At 34.2% G+C, this 18,942-nt stretch overlaps 1 protein-coding gene across 1 annotated transcript in view; it reads left to right on the top strand.

Annotated features, from left to right (window-relative positions):
- Snx25 (sorting nexin 25) overlaps window positions 1-18,942 on the top strand; it is a 122,029-nt gene that overhangs the window by 34,687 nt on the left and 68,400 nt on the right. Inside the window, exons 3-5 of the mRNA XM_063234662.1 lie at window positions 3,794-4,010; window positions 12,324-12,496; window positions 13,683-13,869. Coding sequence (XP_063090732.1) covers window positions 3,794-4,010; window positions 12,324-12,496; window positions 13,683-13,869 — 577 coding nt within the window. The remainder of the gene's footprint in view (window positions 1-3,793; window positions 4,011-12,323; window positions 12,497-13,682; window positions 13,870-18,942) is intronic.

Raw genomic sequence — 18,942 nt, 5'->3', positions numbered from 1 at the left:
TATTTTATTCATATGATATTTTTGTCTGCATATCTATATAGTTAAATATATTTAGAAGACACCTTTGGATTTTACTTTTTATATCTAGTTTCATGTCTAGCTATGATACTGTGAAGAGCGTGCTAATGTGCTATTACTAGAAAATGTACTTGTGGGTAACATGTATCTTTATTGTAGAGTACAAGTTTTTACCAATATTTAATCAATTAACAATCAAAATGTGTTATCAGAGAAGTATTTTGTTATATTAATTAGCCTTTGCAGTGTATTTAACAAATGTAATAGGATGTTAGGTTAGATGATATGGCTTTACAGTAAGCCTTTAACATGCTGAACAAGATCTTATTTTCAGGATATTAAGTCTTTTATAATAGTTCTTAATTTTCGGTTATAATTTGAGATTACATTTTAATGAAAAGGAAAATGTTTCTATTTTCCAAATGTTTTGGGCTGCAGATTTATTGACCACTTATTAAAAATTCTGTGGCATGTCAACTTTTAATAATAGATCAAGACTGAAAGAATTACAAATAGCATTTTGTTGACAAAAGTTTCTTCTTTTTGTCTGGTCAAGACTGAAAAACGCAATAAAGGCATTTCAAACAAGAACCTTTGAAAGTTGTCATCTAGCCCACCATCTCAGGAAGTAATTTCTTCTGTATCATTCTGCCTTGTCTACTAGATATCTAACTTCTTAAAGAGTTTGTGGTGGAGGGCTGGGGATTTAGCTCAGTGCCATAAGCGCCTGCGTGGCAAGCACAAAGTCATGAGTTTGATCCCTGGTACCAAAAAAAAAAAAAAAACCAAAAGTTTATGATGGAATGGTCACCATATTTAAGTGGCCATTTCTTGAATAATTTTGATGGTTTTTTTTTATTGAGTTTCTCCTTCTATTTAGCTGGTGAAACAACCTCTCATGATTTTTCATCTGTTGATCCTATTTGTGTTTTCTAGACTAATTGTACAAAGTAGAACTTTTTGCATATTTTGTCATATAGATGTGCTTTATGCAAGCTACAGATCTAGGACAGAAAATTTATGTCAGACTTCTCATGTTTTACTCATGTAATTTGCTTTGTTCTCTCTATGCCTCAGTAAGAAGGGTGAAGGTAGATAGGATACTTGGCTCTGTCACCTCTTTCAGCGAGTTATTTCACTTCTTTGAGCCTAAATTTCCTGAAGGAATAAAATCTAATTACTGTATAGAAAACATGGTTTATTTGTTTGTTGGTGATAAATGAGAATATGGACTTGGCCCATTTGTGGTTTTGCCACAGTCTTTTATATCTTGGTCAGAAACTGTTTCTACTTTCTTCTTGATGGAGTAGTCCAATTAGGGATGAGATACGGCTGCTTTTTGCAAAACATTGGAAAACAGCTATTTATTCAAATTAGTATTTGGAAGTTAGAATAAAATGGCTTAAGAATTTTAGATGATTTGTTGTTTGCCTCTCTTGTTTAGTGATTCGTGCTGTGTAATTTATTCTACCTTATATACTGCAAGTTCTGTGTAAATTTAATGAATGGTTAAAAACTGATGTAATAGGGGCTGGGGATTTAGCTCAGCGGCATAAGCACCTGCCTTGCAAGCAGGCAGTCGTGAGTTCGATCCCTGGTACTGATAAAAGTGAAAAAGACAAAAAAAAAAATTGATGTAATAAATTTTTTTCTATCTTGGAAATTATTCTCAGCTAGAAGGCACAATTACCTTAAATATCTTATAACTGAAGCCCATGGTCACCTTGAGAATTTATGCAAACCATATATATATATATATATATATATATATATATGAACAAAATTCTTTTTTGTTAAAGAGAAAATAAAAGTTTCAAAACAAGTCAGGAGAGTAACAATAATTAATTCATTGCTTATTGTTATATTCATAATAATTGTTCATAGAACAAGATAAAGGCATAAAATATGAACCCAATTCTTGATGCTCTGTGTGTGTTTTTGAGCAGTGAAATTTAAGTTCTATCTTAGGAATAAATAAATGTGGAAGAAGTGTATTTCAGCCTGGGCTGAGATTCATGCCTCATTGGAGAAATTCAGATCATTAGGATTCAAACCCAGTAAACCAGTGCAATGACCTTGCCCCAGGATGGCTGTAAAGTTTGGAGCAATACCACAGGCTTGAGGAAAATGGTTTTCCATGCATGGTATAAGACAAAGTGGCACCTCAATTCTCTTACTCAGTTTTCTCCATGATTTTTTAAAATTTCATTTAAAGGAGGAAAAAAACACAACAAAACAGTATAAGGGTACAAGTAGTACAGAATTAAAAAAAAACAGTAAGAAATCACTAGTTAGTAGATTACATATTGTTATCTTAGAAATAGTTGTTCAAGTTACAGGATTAAAGCATACAAAGTGGACATTCAAACAGTTGAGACTGCAAACAGTTGTGTTCAGTGATCCAACAAAAACTTAGTATTATGGTCATCTATCTTTTTTTTTTTTTTTTGTCTTTTTCCTTTTTATTGGTACCAGGGATTGAACTCACGACTGCCTGCTTGCAAGGCAGGCGCTTATGCCGCTGAGCTAAATCCCCAGCCCCATGGTCATCTATCTTAACACACTTAAACATACTCGCAGTTGTATCCTTTAGAGCACTTTTTTTCCCTCTCTTTTTTACAACGTTTACACATTTTGGGTTTTATTACTCCCATAGTTCTTATTTACTTTTTTTTTGAAGAGAATAAAACCAAATATGACAAAACAAAGCAGTCAGTCAAAACAAAGGATGGACATAGTACGTGATGTAAAAACAGAATACAAGGTAATCAACAATGGTTACCATAATGCCTCTTCCTACCTTAAAAAGAATTGCCTATATCATTAGGTATAATAAAATTGAACAAAACAGTACAGAACAAGACCAATAAAACCTAAACATTGGAGACATTACAGGACTTCAAAAGAAGATAATCGTCAAACCAGAATGGGCGTCATAGTAAATCTTACTGCCTTCAAAGTAGTTGTGTATACCCTCAAACTTGATAATATCAAATAGAACAGAACAGAGTAAAATCAGTCAAAACAAGATGATGAGAGCAATACAGGGCTTTAAATCAAGATAATAGGAAATCAAAAAAGTTACTATAATATATCCTGCTAGTTTTTTTGATTTTTTTCCCTTAATTAAAAAAAAATAATAAAACTTTTTTTAAAAAAGGGGAGATTGAGATAAAAGAGGACATAACAACATAACAATACAGGTCAAAGCATAACATTTTCTCCATGATTTTGATGGCAAATCAACCTGGATGAAAACCCAAGCAAGTTTCCCCATAAAGTAAACACTTTAACTGTTTAATTTGATTTAGTTCTTATCCAACTCAATGTGGAACCAAAACCTTGGAAAAATCAAATTTGTGAACTGAGATACCACTTTACTTTTTACAGAAATTTAAGTAGATTGGCTCTAAAATCAAATGTCAAACTTAAATTATATAAGAAAATCCAGGACTTATGGTCACACATTATAGTTAGAGGAAAATCCTTCATTTTAAAAGATTTAGGAAAGATTGCTTGTCCTCTCTTGAGTTACATGTTTTACTCCTTTATATTTTATTTTATTTTTATTTTTATTTTTTTTGGTACCAGGGATTGAACTCATGACCTCGCACTTGCCAGGCAGGTGCTTATGCCACTGAGCTAAATCCCCAGCCCACTCCTTTATATTTTAAATAATGAACATTAAACAGTCAGCAGTGCGTTTCCAGTAAAAAGACTCTCTTGATGTGTCTCTTTCATCTGAACTTACTCATTGCTTTGTTTTTTACTATAGTGTTCGACTACTGTTACAGAGATTACGTTTTCTCCTGGTATGGAAACCTCAGCAAAGATGAGGGACAGCTTTACCATCTGCTCTTGGAAGACTTTTGGGAAATTGTCAAGCAGCTGCACCACAGAATGAATCATGTGGATGTGGTTAAAGTTGTCTGCCATGAGGTTGTAAGGGCTTTACTCACTCATTTTTGTGACCTGAAAGCGGCAAACCCCAGGTAACTGTTAAAACATGAGTAGCTCTCTCTCCTGTTTACTTTAAAATAATTTTCTTATTGAGTAAGGGATCAAGGTCAAGACAATACTGTGGGATATTTTGCCTTTTGTTCATATTTGACTTGAAAATGTGAATGTTTTAGGGCAGAGTATTTAGTGTTCTGATGGAGTAGATTTTTAGGGTAACTTTCTAATAGAAAGCCATTTTATAAGTGTATTTATAACAGATAACTTTAACAGGAGATGAATTTTACCAAACCAGCACCATGATGAAAGTACTTATTAGTAGTTTTGTTATAGTGAGATTGTAAAAATTTAGAATAGTTATTTTGTAATACAATAGGTGTCAATTTACAAATTTTAGAAAATTAATGTATAGTTTTATGTTTGTTTTGTGATTCCTATGCTAAAAGCAGTTGCCACTGATTTTTAAAGAAACCTAACATTGGAGCTAATGGTTTTAATGAGAGAATTTGTTTCATTGTGGAAATTGCTCATGTATAGGCTTGTTAGTCTTTTGTATCATTACACTGAAAAGGTCTGTTTGTGCTTATTAGATGAGAAACTACCTTTGGAAGAATACTTCAACAAGGCCATTGCTGTACTCATAACAATATCTTATTTCTTTGATTTTGTGGTAGGATCTTTTTCATGTGTCTGACTCTAGAATAAGTGAAAAGATAACGTATATAGCACTTATAACTTATACATAAAAAGTAGATTTACTGAAATGAGTAGCCTTCTCTCTGTTTGAATATATACTTGAAATAGGAATGGGACCATCTCTAGTTAATAAAATCTATTCTTACTTTTAGCAAAGAGATGAAGTATTTATACTACGTACTAGTAGAGTGCATCAGCATTGACATCCTATTCGGCAGACAATAACTCATATTCTTTTCTCAGAAACTCTGTTATGTGACTTTATTAGAAAATAGTCTCTGATACTGCTTTTTCATGGGAATTGGTTGCTAACTGTGGTTGTGCAGCAGATCTGTAGTCTGTTCTATTGCCCCTACTGAAAACTGTCTTTTCACCCAAAATCTACTGGACTGTAGTTGATGAAGCTGAAATTCAGAGTCATTATGAGCTCACTGTTTTCTAGCTTGCTGCCCTCCTGTGTGCATACACTTGGCTTTATACTGACACATAGTGAGAAATATATTTTAAATTGTGGCCCACTTTCATAAAATTGTACTCCTAATATCCTTTAATAACTTGGATATTTTTTGTTCTATAACATTTTAAATGTTTTTTTTTAAATCATTTCAATTTTGTTGTATTCTTGTCATGACTTATCTGTGAAAGTATTATATTACTATGGAGCAGTGGTTCTCAGATTTATTGGTCTTGGAATTCTTCTACAGTCTTAACCGCTACTTCAAACTTTGAAGAGCTTTTGTTTATGTGAGTGTCTAGTGGCTGACTGTGCACATCTCTTCCCAGCTCCAAATTCAGTGAAATCGTATTGCCATCTTGGAATCTGCCATTTGCACTATGGAATGGGCATATGTTTTCAGTTGATATCTTTTTTCATACAGAACCAGTTAATAAACATTTTCTAGCACCTTTCATATCTATCAATATTTATCATACTAGATATTAAAACCAAGAAATTTTCCAAGTACAAGAGTATTTTTCTATTTGCTATCTTTGGTAATGTCATCACACCTGTAGCCTCCAGAAGACTCCACTATACTTGTATGTTGTAGCTTGGTGTAAGTGGGATGATAAAGTAATATTGTAATACAGAATTTATACAAGGAATGTGCACGTGAAAAGGACAAATGACAATATTTATATTACTGTGAAGATAGTTTTGACCTCACAGACCTGCTAAAAGACCGTGGAAACATGTAGGACTTTCTAGACCAATTTCAGTTTCTTTGAAAATTTTTGCTTGTAGAGAAAGTAACTTTCATTAAAGGGTAAGATGTGAGTTAACAACAACAACAAAAAAAAAAAAGTGAGAGAAACATGACTCTTGGGTTGCCTCCCTAGAGCTTCAATAGCTTCTGCTTCTCCTTTTGAAGTGTTCATTAGTTCCGTGGATAACCTAATTTGTTGTGGTATTCACTAGCTAAAATGATCCATGGTTCTCCCCAGAAGATACTATCAAAGACTTGTTTTTTTTTTTTTTTTTTTTTTTTGTCTTTTTCCTTTTTATCGGTACCAGGGATCGAACCCGCGACTGCCTGCTTACAAGGCAGGCGCTTATGCCGCTGAGCTAAATCCCCAGCCCCCAAAGACTTGTTTGAATTCAGCAGTCATTCATTTTAAATTATTTAAAGGGCTGAATGTGATGTACCCTTAATAATCACAGCACTCTGTAAGGCTGAGGCGGTTTGAGCCCAGCCTGGGCAATTATTGACTTGCAAGATCTTGTCTCAAAATAAAAGATAAAAAAAGGGACCAAGGATATGTCTCGCTGCAAATGCCCTGGATTCAATCCTCAGTACTACCAAAAAAAAAAAAAAAAAAAAAAGGTTTTAAAATTTAACCCGAGAGAGAGCAGTATTTAGGAGGACAAATGCTTAGAAAAATTTAATGTTCTTATGATCATCTAATTTCAACATGAGAATATATTTTGAGAAAATACTGCTTTTGAGGGGAATATGAAAATAGTTACAAATAAAGCATCAGAATAATAGAACTGATTCCATATTAGAAGCACCATCTCTTTGAGCTTCTTATTTTCTTATGCCCATGATAGATTTTACTGTTACTTAGCCTATGCCTAAAAGCTCTAGTTGATAATAAAAGATTAACAATAAAGATCAAAATAAAGCAAAAAAAACTTTACCACTATCCTCTAGGGTTATAGATATTGAAAAAAAGTACCGGTGGCATTTTACATATGTTTGGGGAAGCTAGTATTTCTCTGTCACCTTATGCCATCCACACAGTGAACTCACCGTGAGTCTGGTTCTATGTGTATCTACCACCCCAGGTAAACAGTGTTCTGATCCTGGAAATCTTCACCTGAATGCAGACCTCTTTTGGCTACAAACTGCGTGTGGTAGCCTATGGAGAGCACCCAGCTGAATTGACCACTGTCAGACCAAAGAATACTAAATTGCATTAGTGAAAACTATACATCCTCTGGTTGACTGTTAGTTGCATGAAGGCAGCTTTCTGGTCAGCCTGCATTTATTTTCAGCCTGGCATTCTGTTGCTGCTCTTAGCCAGTCCAGATCACATTTATGTCTTGCTTCTTTTGTGCCATCTGTCTTATTTCAGAAAAGTCTGAAAATGATTGCTTTTGTGCTGCTAATTTAATAGCATCTTTCATTTCATAGTCTTTTTATTACCTGTGTTAGGTGCCAGTCGAATACTCAGATGTTAAAAAATGTTTTTATTAACATATTTTCCTTCTTTATCTTTGACATTTTCCCCTTTTCTCCTTGTAATCCCTGGTTATGACATAGTTTAAAGAGGCAACCTGAACAACAGAATGGAATTTCAGTTTTTTCTACCATTTATAACCACTGTGACTTTATTCACTTAATCATCCAGATATTAATTTTCTTGTCCATAAAATGGTGGTGGTGATATCTACTTCTTGGTATTAGTGAGATGATAAAGTTAATATTGTAGTACAGAGTTTGTTTACACAAGGAACCAGGCTTAATCACACATGCCCAAAATCCTAGCACTCTTGAGAGGGTGAGGCAGGAGGATTGCACATTTGAGCCCAGCCTGGGCTACTAAACAACTTAGTGATGATGTGTCAGAATAGAAAGAAAGAGGAGGCTGGAGGTGTATAGGTCAGTGTGAAGATCCTGGGTTTAATTCCAAGTAGCACAGTTAATCAATCAATCAACCAGTCAGTTAATTTAAAAAGGTTATAGTCCTTTTGCTCACCCAAGGAATGAGAACTCAGAGCTAATTAGTAGGGAGGGCCCTGGCTTCAAACTCCAGTATCATAGTAGGTAACTAGAAGGAGTTACAGTGAATAGTAGGTACTGTCAATCTATACTGGCAAAAGGGTGCTATGGAGATTAATGCTACAACCCACCAGAAGGCTAGCTAGACATTTCCTGACCCAAGCAGCCATTGCTTCATAATCCTTTCTTTGCTTGTGAAGCTACACTTGATGTCTATTTAAGAGGCTTCACAGAAATGTCCTGCTCAGAGTTTGCAGATAGTCGAGAGAAGTCTTCCAGTGAACGTTTTGCAAAGATCAAGATTGTTTGGCCCATCCTCTGTCCTTTGACTCAGAAACTTTTTCCTATTTCAGCTCAAAAAGGGAGAGAAATTTGTGGCATTCTGAGAATGAGGCCTCTTTTTTTTTTTTTGCCTGCCTTCCATTGATACGGACAAAGGACAGTATACACTTTTAAAAAGTGTTTTAATATTATCTAAAGAAGCTTTTCTCATAAAGTAGATTTTGTTTTGGCCAACCTCTGTCAGTAAATATTAACAAAATATATGCAGTATTTTAGGGCAAAAAGTTACTTTTAAAAGGGCTTTTCTTGACAGAGGAATACTATCTTAATCTTACTGTATTGAAATGTTAACTCTATGGCAGCATGGCTCAAATTTCTATTAATTGAGATGCAGTTTTTTAAAAAGTCAACATATATCACTGTATAGCTAAACCTTTCTATTAAAATGTCTTTTCAAAACAACTCCAGACATACTCAGCCACCTTATCTTTGACAAAGGCAACAAACACATTCAGTGGAAGAAAGAACCTCTTTAATAAATGGTGTGAGAAAAACTGACTTCTCAACATGCTGAAGATTAAAATTGGACCTATATCTTTCACTATGTGTGAATTCGAACTGGGTCAAAGATCTAAATATTAAAACAGAAATATTAAATCTTCTGGAAAATGTAATAGGTAAAACTGTTAAAGATACTTGGCATAGGCAAAACCTTTATGAATAAAACCCGGTCATACAGAAATTATCACAAAGAATCAACAGCTGGGATCTCATCTTATTAATAAGCTTTTGTACAGCAAGAGAAACTACCGACAAAATGAAGAGACAACTTACAATGTGGGAAAAAATGTTTGCCAGCTGTTTCTCAGACAAAGGATTTTTACTGAGAATATATAACGAGCGCAAAAAAAATCAAATCCCCAAATTAATTTTTTTATTTTTAAAATTTTTTTAATTTTAAAGACAATAAAACAAAAGAGAACAGAACAAAGCAAATCAGAACAGAAAAATACAAGCAACACTGCACTTTACAACACGACAAAAAGGACATCAACAGTAGCTACCATAATGTCTCTTTTCTTCGAAATAGTAAAGCATACCTTCATACACAATAATATCAAATATAACAAATAGTATAAAACCATTCAAAAGACTGAAAGCATTACAGGGCTTCAAAACCAAATAATAGGAAATGAACTATGGCTACTATAATATCTCATTTTCCTCAAAAAAGTTATCTATACCATCACACCATAGTAAAATCAAATAAAACAGGATAGAACCAATTAATACAAAAGAACAAAAGCTTGATAGGATTTCAAAACAAGATGATAGTAAATCTGCAGTGGGTACTATAATGTGTCATTTTCTTCACAATAGCTGTTCATACAATCACACATAATAAAATCAAACAAAACAGAATAAAACCAATCAAATGAATGAAAGCATTATAAGACTTCAAAGGAATATAATAGGAAACCATGATTACCATAAAATATCCCATTGTATTCAAAATAGCTGCTCCTATCATCTGACAGCATAAAATCTTAACAAGACAGAACAAAACCAAACAACATTGTGAAGACAGTGCAAGAGTTCCAGACAGACAGTAAGAAATTAACAGTAGTTTCCATCTTTCCCTCTCCTATCACTCTTACATTAACTATTTAGCTTTTGGATCTCATTAACTACTTGTGTTTCTTATGCTAGGGTTCATACATATGAGTTTGAACTGTTTTGCACAAGAACATTATCTCCAGTTGTGTCCATTTACCTACGGGAGCCTTGAGATTATTTTCATAGCTTTCCAGTGCGTGAAAATGCCGTATCTTTCTTACCCATTCTGTAGTTGATAGGCAAGTTACTTTTGCTTTTTTTTTTTTGTCTCCTGTCACATAAAACAATTGTTTTCTCTCCTTTGATTTTCAGTCTGTGAATTTCCTTTCCAGTTAAGTGTGTTTCTTGTATGCAGTATATTGATGGATCTTGTTTTTTGATCCACTTTCCCTGTTTCTTTTGATTGCTGACCTGAGGCCATCTACATTATGGTTACAAACCCCCCAGATTTAAAGAACCAACTCAAAAATGGGGATCTAAGATAAATACACATGTCTCAGATGAAGAAGTACATACAGCAAATATATATATGAAAAAATGTTCAGCATTACTGTCATTTGAGAGATGCAAATTGAAACAACACTGAGATTCCATCACACCCCAGAAAGAATGGCATCAGCAAGAAATCAGCCCTTAACAAATGATAGAGGGGCTGGGTGGGAAAAGGAATCCATCTCCACTGTTGGTGGCAGTGTAGACTGGTGTAACCACTGTTGAAATCAGTGTGGAGGTTCCTCAAAAAACTAGGATCAGAGCTCCCCTTCTACCCAGCTATGCCCCTTCTGAGTATTTTCTCAGAAGAATGAAAAACAACATACCACAGCAATATATATGCACCCATGTTTATAGCAACACAGTTTGTAATAGGTAAATCTTTGAACTAACCTGAATGCCCATCAATCAAGAATGGATAAAAATGATGTGGTTTTTTTATACAGTGGGGTACTAGTTAGCCATAAAGGATAAATTTGAGACTTACATATAAATGGATGCAACTTGAGACCATGCTCATAAGTGGAGTAAGTCAGACTTTTATGTGTAAATATTGTATTATCTCTCAAGTATGAGAAGCTGAAAGAATAAATAAGATCCAAAATGTACAATAGATATTATGAAATGGGAAGAAACTGTTCAAAAGAAAGAGAAACTTGGATGGGGGGAAGGGGGAAAGAAGGGAAAAGTTAAAAAAAATACATACGTACATACATAAATATATATATGTACACACATACACAATACAGTTGATAGTTATACTACTATTTTCTCTTAGTTTATTGAAAGCAAAGGTTTGTGCTAACATTGTTGGGACAATGAAATGCCTCTATCTTGTGCTCTGAGTAACTAAAGATAACAATACACAATGTATTAAGCATTGTTACTCTTTTTTGTTTTGAAATTTTGGATTTTTTTCTTTTTAAAAAAATTTTTAAAAATCTCTTTTTATGTTGTTGGCTTTGCACATTATAGAATTCCTCTAGCTTGTCTTAGATGAGAAAGAGCGGATTGTTCCCTTTTTAGTGTACATGCTACAGAAACCAGTTTTTAGTTTATAATGAACTCTTGAGAGACATGGGTCATAAGGGCCCCAGCATGTATATTTCTATGTTTGTTTCATTTCCTTTTAGTACCTAGGATGTTTCTTCCCTTCTGTTTTTTTCTTTCTCAGCATTAGCACTAGTTACTGTAAGAATCTTTTATACTTTGCCTTTTACTTAGACAATATTAGAAAAGTTAACGTTCTAGGCTTTTTTTTTTCCTCTTGGTACTAGGAATTGAAATGAGGACTTCACGCTTGCCAGGCAGGCTCATTGTGCCACTGATCTATATCCCTGGCCACCACATTCTAGGCTTTCTTAAATTGCTATCAAGAAAAATATGTATGTAGAGAAGCATATAGAGTTCACTGTACTCCTCCTTACTTGTACCCTCTGAATTGGTGTCTTGAATTGGGTTCATTGCTGACGGAAAGTCCACAGCCAAGGTTGGAAAGAACTTGGCGGCCTCACAGAAGGCAGCTTTCCATCAAATTTTATATCAACAAGTAACACACCCTGTCTTCATTAGAAATAGTAAGGATTTGTTATCCTGTAGTCTTCTAGTTAAGAAAGATGGCTAGTGATCCTGGTTTATGTTTTGTTAGTTTCTTTTCTTTTCTTTTTTTTTTTTTTAATGAAATCATGAATCACATTTAAAATGACATCTAGATTTTGAAATTATCTACTTAAGGAAGTATTCATACCTTTTTGGATTATTGCTAGGTTTTGTGAATTACCTATTTTTAAAGTATTTTATCATGATTTCATTTGAAATTCCCAAAGGGCATACACTTATGTTTATTCTAGCATGTTTTCCATATTAGTCTATAATTGAGAAAATTACTGATAATTAGTATTGTTGAGAAGGTCAAAGAGTTATGATAACCAACGTGTAGCCAATTTGAAATATGTTTTACCTGATGGTACATAACTGAATTATTTCTAGAAATTTCTTTCCTTCTTTTTCCTTTTCTGTACTGATTTAATTTTGTAGGCATGAAGAACAGCCAAGGCCTTTTGTGTTGCATTCATGCTTGAGGAACTCAGAGGAAGAACTAAAATTCCTACAAATGTGTTCTCAAGTTTTGGTGTTTTGTTTCCTCCCCTCAAAGGATGTTCATTCTCTCAGCTTACGTATTATGCTTGCAGAAATTCTGACGACAAAAGGTAAAGTTATAAAATTAATAATACTGATACAATAAGTGTATAGGTTAATGTGTTGTTAGGTTTTGTATAACATCTTTGCAAACCTCGTCTGCTGTGAGACATAATATTTTAGAAATTAAAATACTTCATAATAAATTTAAGTTTTGTTGTATAGCATATTGCCTAATGCATAATCCAGACCTTGTGCTTTCCACAAGGAAGCATTCATGTGAGAAGTTTTGAGTTATCTAGGCCAGCCTGGGGATGTAGTTCTGTGGCACAAGCACCTGCCTGGCAAGTGCAAGGTTGAGTTCAACTCCCGATACCAAAAAAAAAAAAAATATTATCTGGGTTATCTAGGCCAGTAATATATGCATTTATGATAGGGTATACTCACATGTGCTATAAGCTTATGTAGCTGTAGTGTAAAATTCAGTGATAATACTATATGTAATTCTTTGAAATAAAAAAGAATATGTTACATCATTAGGTGAATATTGGAATAAGTTAACTAAATTCAGGAAAATGCTTAATCCAAGATATGAAAAATGGAAGAAATTATAAACTAACAGAAACTTTATCTAGCTTTATCAGACAAATGAGAGAGTTACTGATTGAATATTCTGTTCATCTCAGGAGTAGTTTTCTGTGCCTATTAGCTCATATAACCGACCACAGAAAAGGAGAAACTTTTTATTCCAAAGTTATTAAATGGATTTATAATAGTATTATTGACCGTCTGTCAACTTTCTCCCTGAGATCTATTTTGACCAGTTGGGTCAAATGTTGACTTTCATCTTTTGGCATATTACATTTTTGGTATATTTCAAGAACATATTGAGTCTTATAAAAAATGTAAATGAAAATTCAGTGTACTTAGTTGTGATAGCTTTGTTAGGAATTTAGATTCCAGATGACCTTTTTTTCACTAATCCTTTACATTTTAGTCAGTTATTAAAATGACTACTTAAGCATGAGTATGTATAGTAACATTTCCAGAGGCATAGGCAACCTTGGGTGTGTGTATGTGCACACTCATATATGCATAGCTTTGTGCACATTAAAAGTATTTGAACAATTTTTAATTTCTTCCATTTGGCTAGTTGAAAAATGTTTCCCAGATATAGTTTCAATTATGGGATAGAAAAGCAGTTCACTTTAAGAAGAGTATATGCTTTTCAGTTGTGCTTTCTTCTCTTTCCTACAGTTTTGAAGACGGTAGTAGATTTCCTGAGTAATCCAGATTATATTAACCAAATGCTGCTTTCCCAGTTGGAGTACAGAGAACAGATGAATGAGCATCACAAGAGAGCCTACACCTATGCTCCTTCTTATGAAGAGTTCATCAAGCTTATCAATGGTAGTTCTGATGTAGAGTTCTTGAAGCAACTGAGGTATACAATTATAACACAGTAAAGGGTCTGTGTGTGTATAAAAGATTATTTTCAGAAAAGCAGAAATAAAAGAAATCCATAAATTTCAACATTTAGTGAATAAATTTTATTACCTACCTTCTCAACAGTGTAATAAGAATTAGGTTTTTCAAAGAATTGGATTTTGCTGAGGTATAGCTCAGTGGCACAGCACCTGCCTGGCAAATGCAAGGTCATGAGTTTGATCCCTGGCACAAAAAAAATTAGTTTTTTTCCAATAATTAAATTACAATGGATTAAATGCCCTTGAGTTGTTAAAAATATCTGCTTAACTGCTCAGATGCTTGCCTTAGAAAACTAGTTTTTTTCTTTTATCGGTACTAGGGATTAAACTTACGACTGCACGTTTGCAAGGCAGGCATTTATGCTGCTAAGCTAAATCCCCAGCCCCCGAAAACTATTTTGAAGATGATGCATTTTGAAATTACAGTGTAGACCATTGTGTTGATTTTTATTTTTCTTAGAAAATGTAGAGGTTCAGATCTGGCAATAAGGGGTTCTTGATTAACTGCTCTAAGTAATTACACTTGAAAGTATCATAGGAATCTTTCATAGGGAAGCATATCTCCCTGAGATGTCTTAGGGATGAGTTGTATTTTTCTTTTGATAGTTTATGCGTATAGAGTATGATTATATAGTATTGTCTAATTTGTGGATTTTGTAGGTTTGTTTCTCTATTTACCCCTCTGTTTTAATGTTCCCAAATAATAATAAGAAAGAAAATCTGATGTGTAGTTTTTATTTTTGTTAGTAATTTTGGTGACTCACTGATAGAAAAGTAAAATATTACCTAAAATTGAGTCTTTGAGCTATTTAAGGACTTTACATTTGCCATATTTACCATTGAACTAAGATTACCAGTAAGGTGATTTATGTCACTTAATTTTCTGATTTGAATAATACACCATGGAAGAGGCATACATTGCAGACAGCATTGTGTTCTTATTGCAGTATGTGTTAATTTGGATTACACAAATGGATAAATGACAAGTTCAATTATAATTTACGTTTTATGGTATGTAATGCCTGAATATTTTGTTTCTTCTACCATGCATAATCTTAAGTGGCCTAAATGGTAGTCATTTATTATGGATTTATGACTATTTATGTCTGAATCCAGAAATCCTATTTTGAGAAGTATGGTATTTGAGTGGATAGAGAGCCCGAGAGCCAATATTCCATGTTTGTTGCATGATCCCTGCATGTTATACCCACTGAAAGGTCAGCCTTACTGTGGCTTCCTTTTATTCCTTTTAAAAGCAACTCACAATAAGTCAGACAGGGATAATTTGATAACTTCAAGTGAGTTTAAAAGAACAATTTATAACCAACAGTGTCGATAAAGTAAGTTAGTAGTCATCTTTCTTCCAAATTTGTCTTACATTTTGCATATCAAAGGATTTCAGTATTTATGTAATTAATGATATAGTTAACAGTATTATTAAAAACATGTAAACCAGGCATGGTGGTGCATGTCTATAATCCAGTCACTTGAGAGACTGAAGCAGGAATATTGCCATGAGATCAAGGCCAGACTAGGCTGTATAGTGAGTTTAAGACTAGTCTAAACTGGCTGGCTGATATTGAGACCCTGTCTCAAAAAAAAAAAAAAAAAAATCAAAGACATTTTTAAAATCAGAACTAATTATTTTGAATAATCAATTAATAATTCTTTAATACCACCTGTCATTTTGTGCTTCAGTACAGTTTCTGTTTTATAAGATAAATGAATTTTAATAAAAAGTAATAGTTCAAATTTAAACCGTATTTGCCAAATGAACTAATTGAATTCTAGAGTCTGCCATGTAGTAGATAAAAAAGAAGCTTAGCAAGAGTTGCCCTTTACTGAATAAAGTCATGATATCTGCTGCCCCAGGATGACTGAAAAACTTTCTTTGGTCCCAGTAGGATCATTGTTGATCATCTTAACCTAAGTGACCAAAGAGTACACGAGCAGTTCTGATTTTACATTTTCCTTTTTCCCACTAATATGTGATGGAACAGAAACAGTGTGAGCACTTAAATCTTTGTCGAAGAGCACTTCCTCTTAATCTAGTAAACAGGACAAAATTGAAAGATAGCACCTTGGACGTCCGAAATTGGGTCTTTGTTAGGCATTGAGAGATTTAAGGGACAGTACCAATTCTTAACTGGGCTATGCCTTTTTCACAAATTAGTGTGTAATTCACCTACATAAAAGTCTCCATTTGACAGTGTAGAGTTAGTGGTTTCTAGGGTAGTCAAACACTGTGCAACCAACACCTCTAATTCCAGTATATGCACATCATTCTCAAGAGAAACCTTGTGCCTATTAGCAGTCACTTTCTGCTTTTCAACTTCTGCCATTCCCTGGCATCCACTAATCAACTCCCTCTATGAATTTGCCTATTATGGCTATTTCATATAAATGGTATCGACAATTAAGTGGCCTTTAGTGTCTGTCTCCATGTTTTCTAGGTTCATCCATATTGTTGTATGGATTATGGGTGAATATACCATGTTTTTAAGGCTGTTCCTCAATTATGGACAGTTTGAGTTGTATGCATTTTACAAAAATGCCTTCAGACTGATTATGATGCATCTTCAGGATCATTTCAGTTCCCAATGACTCTTGATAATTGAAATTAAAATAAAAAGTTGTAGATTACTAGGCTCTTCCTCTCACCATCCTCCCCACAGTGCATCTGCCACCAACAGGAGTGATGTAATACAGACATGTGAAAGGAATATTCCTTTCCCACATTACTCCTATTCCATGTATGACTCTTTTGTATTGACCATTTTACTGTCAGGCTTTGCATTTCCTCAAAGTTTTATAGTCAGCGAGGAGATTGTTTGAAAATACCTTGATGATTAGATCAAGCTCTATAGTGTTTAATTTATTAGAAGAAAAATGCATTTCTGTGCTTAATTAAGTTGAAATGACGAGTCCAGCTGGAATGACCATTCTGTGATTTCTGCTTCTTTATCAGTTTTTAGTTCCTCATGTAAGTCTTGGGGACCCTATTAATGATTTTTGTAGAAGGGTTGAAAATTCTCATGTAACAAGGTGTTAAAAAAGAGTTTTTTCCTTCAAAGAGTCACATGCAGATGGCATCATAAACTATGCCATCTTGGTAATCCTGAAGAATTTGTAGTCTTTTCAACACGTTTGACAGAAACATTAGGAGAAAATGTTGCAGAAGGAAGTTTTCTTGTAGTAGAGACAGCCACACAGAGTTATTGTCTGAACACTTTTGTGAATACTGCCTATCCAGAAGTGACTACCTCTAGACTCAAGACTGAGAACAACTCCTTGGGTTTTGCTGTGTAGTGGAATTTCTGGCTGTTCTGTCTGATATGGTCCTGGGATGTCCTTTTTCTTGCAGCATTTATGTTATCCCTTTCATCATAGGAATAGACCTGATGGTTAATCTTTATTCTCTGCTTCTTAGACTTGTATACCTAGAAAGAATGCTAGGATGACTGTTACAGCAGAGATTTATCTTTTTGCTCCAAATGTAGGTGATAATGCATAAATGATGTTATTTAATATAGAATTTCTCCTATTCAATGGTAGGGTCTGCTTACTGTTATTTTAGTCAGGTTGCTTTTTATTAGGTATTTGTGTGAAATCTACATTTTTGAGGCTTAGCATCCTAACACTAAGGGAGCTGCTATTTTCTTTGTCTTTCTTTCTTTTTGGTACCGGAGATCAAATGCACGACCTCACGCTTGCCAGGCAGGCGCTATAGTGCTGAGCCAAATCTCTGGCCCCAAGGACTGCTATTTTCAATCAGTCTGAACTATTCCATCGTTTTTCTGGTACAATAGAGTATTTTGATGTCTGACTTTATTAGTGTTTTAGGTCACTATCTTCAGATTGTTCTCAGTAAAATTTTGGGATAAGCTAAGGCAAGGTATGTATTTTATTTAGATTAAACAGCTTATGAAAATCATCCACTTTTATTACTTCCATATTTGAGAGATAGATGCATATTTTCTAAAGGAAACAAGATAATTGCATTCTGCTAGTGTGGAATATATTAAGTGAAAAACAAAATAAAAAACTGTGAAGGAGCTATTAATAGTTCTGAAGTAGCTTGGTTATTTTCTGTGTCAGCATGAGGTGCTTTCACAGTAGAAAGCTAGAAAAACTTCATTCTACTATACTAAACTAGCAGATTTTAATCCTTGGCTGTAAATTAGAATCCTCCAGGCTTTAGTAAAATTATAGTTGAGGGGGCTGGGGATTTAGCTCAGCGGCATAAGCGCCTGCCTTGCAAGCAGGCAGTCGTGAGTTCGATCCCTTGTACCGATAAAAACAAAAAAGACCAAAAAAAAAAATAAAATAAAATTATAGTTGAATATTTCACTGTCCTTTGTAGCTATGTACTTCTCTTTATTTTCTAGCGTCCAAGATTCAGAAATGAAGATCTAGTTTGTGTATTGGGACACTATTTTGAGTTTTCCACAGCTTTTGAGTAGAAGTAGGAATCAACACGAGAGCCAGAAATGTGAATACCATCTTGGTGCAGGTGGATGAGGAGGTTTCCCGCTGCTTATGTGTATGGTGTTTGATTCTACAATCCAGGGAGGCAGTCCTGTATTCAAAATACAGGTGCAGCCATTTGTAAAAGTCAGCAGTTAGAGCTGTGTTAGAGAAAGGACTATTTATTTCAAAGATAAAATGGGCTCATTACATATTAAAGGAGAATTGAAAGGTTCTGCCCTTTTAGTACCTTTTATAAAGGACCAGACAGATTGTGGGCCAGGAAAGCATCCAGTACTGCCTACGCTGTGTAAGTCAGTCTTCAGCATACTTCTAACACATACTGTAATGAAAATTATGTGTTCCTCCACAGCAGATACACACACCTGGGCTTCACCCCTAGGAATTTTCAAGTAGTTGGTCTAGGGAAGAACTGTGGCATCAGTACTTTCAGAGGGCTCCCCCAAGTGATTATAGCATGCAACTAACATTGGTAATCTCTCTCTCTGTCTCTGTCTCTCTCTCCAATATTAATCTGGGGGTAATTTCACTAGTAAAGATTT

This window comes from Cavia porcellus, unplaced genomic scaffold, assembly GCF_034190915.1.
Source record: "Cavia porcellus strain 051 isolate PalLab524CR breed Dunkin Hartley unplaced genomic scaffold, mCavPor4.1 scaffold_24, whole genome shotgun sequence".
In the NCBI taxonomy this organism is placed as follows: Eukaryota; Metazoa; Chordata; class Mammalia; order Rodentia; family Caviidae; genus Cavia; species Cavia porcellus.
Note: the sequence above shows the minus strand (reverse complement) of the source record. Positions and strands in the feature narration are given on the sequence as shown.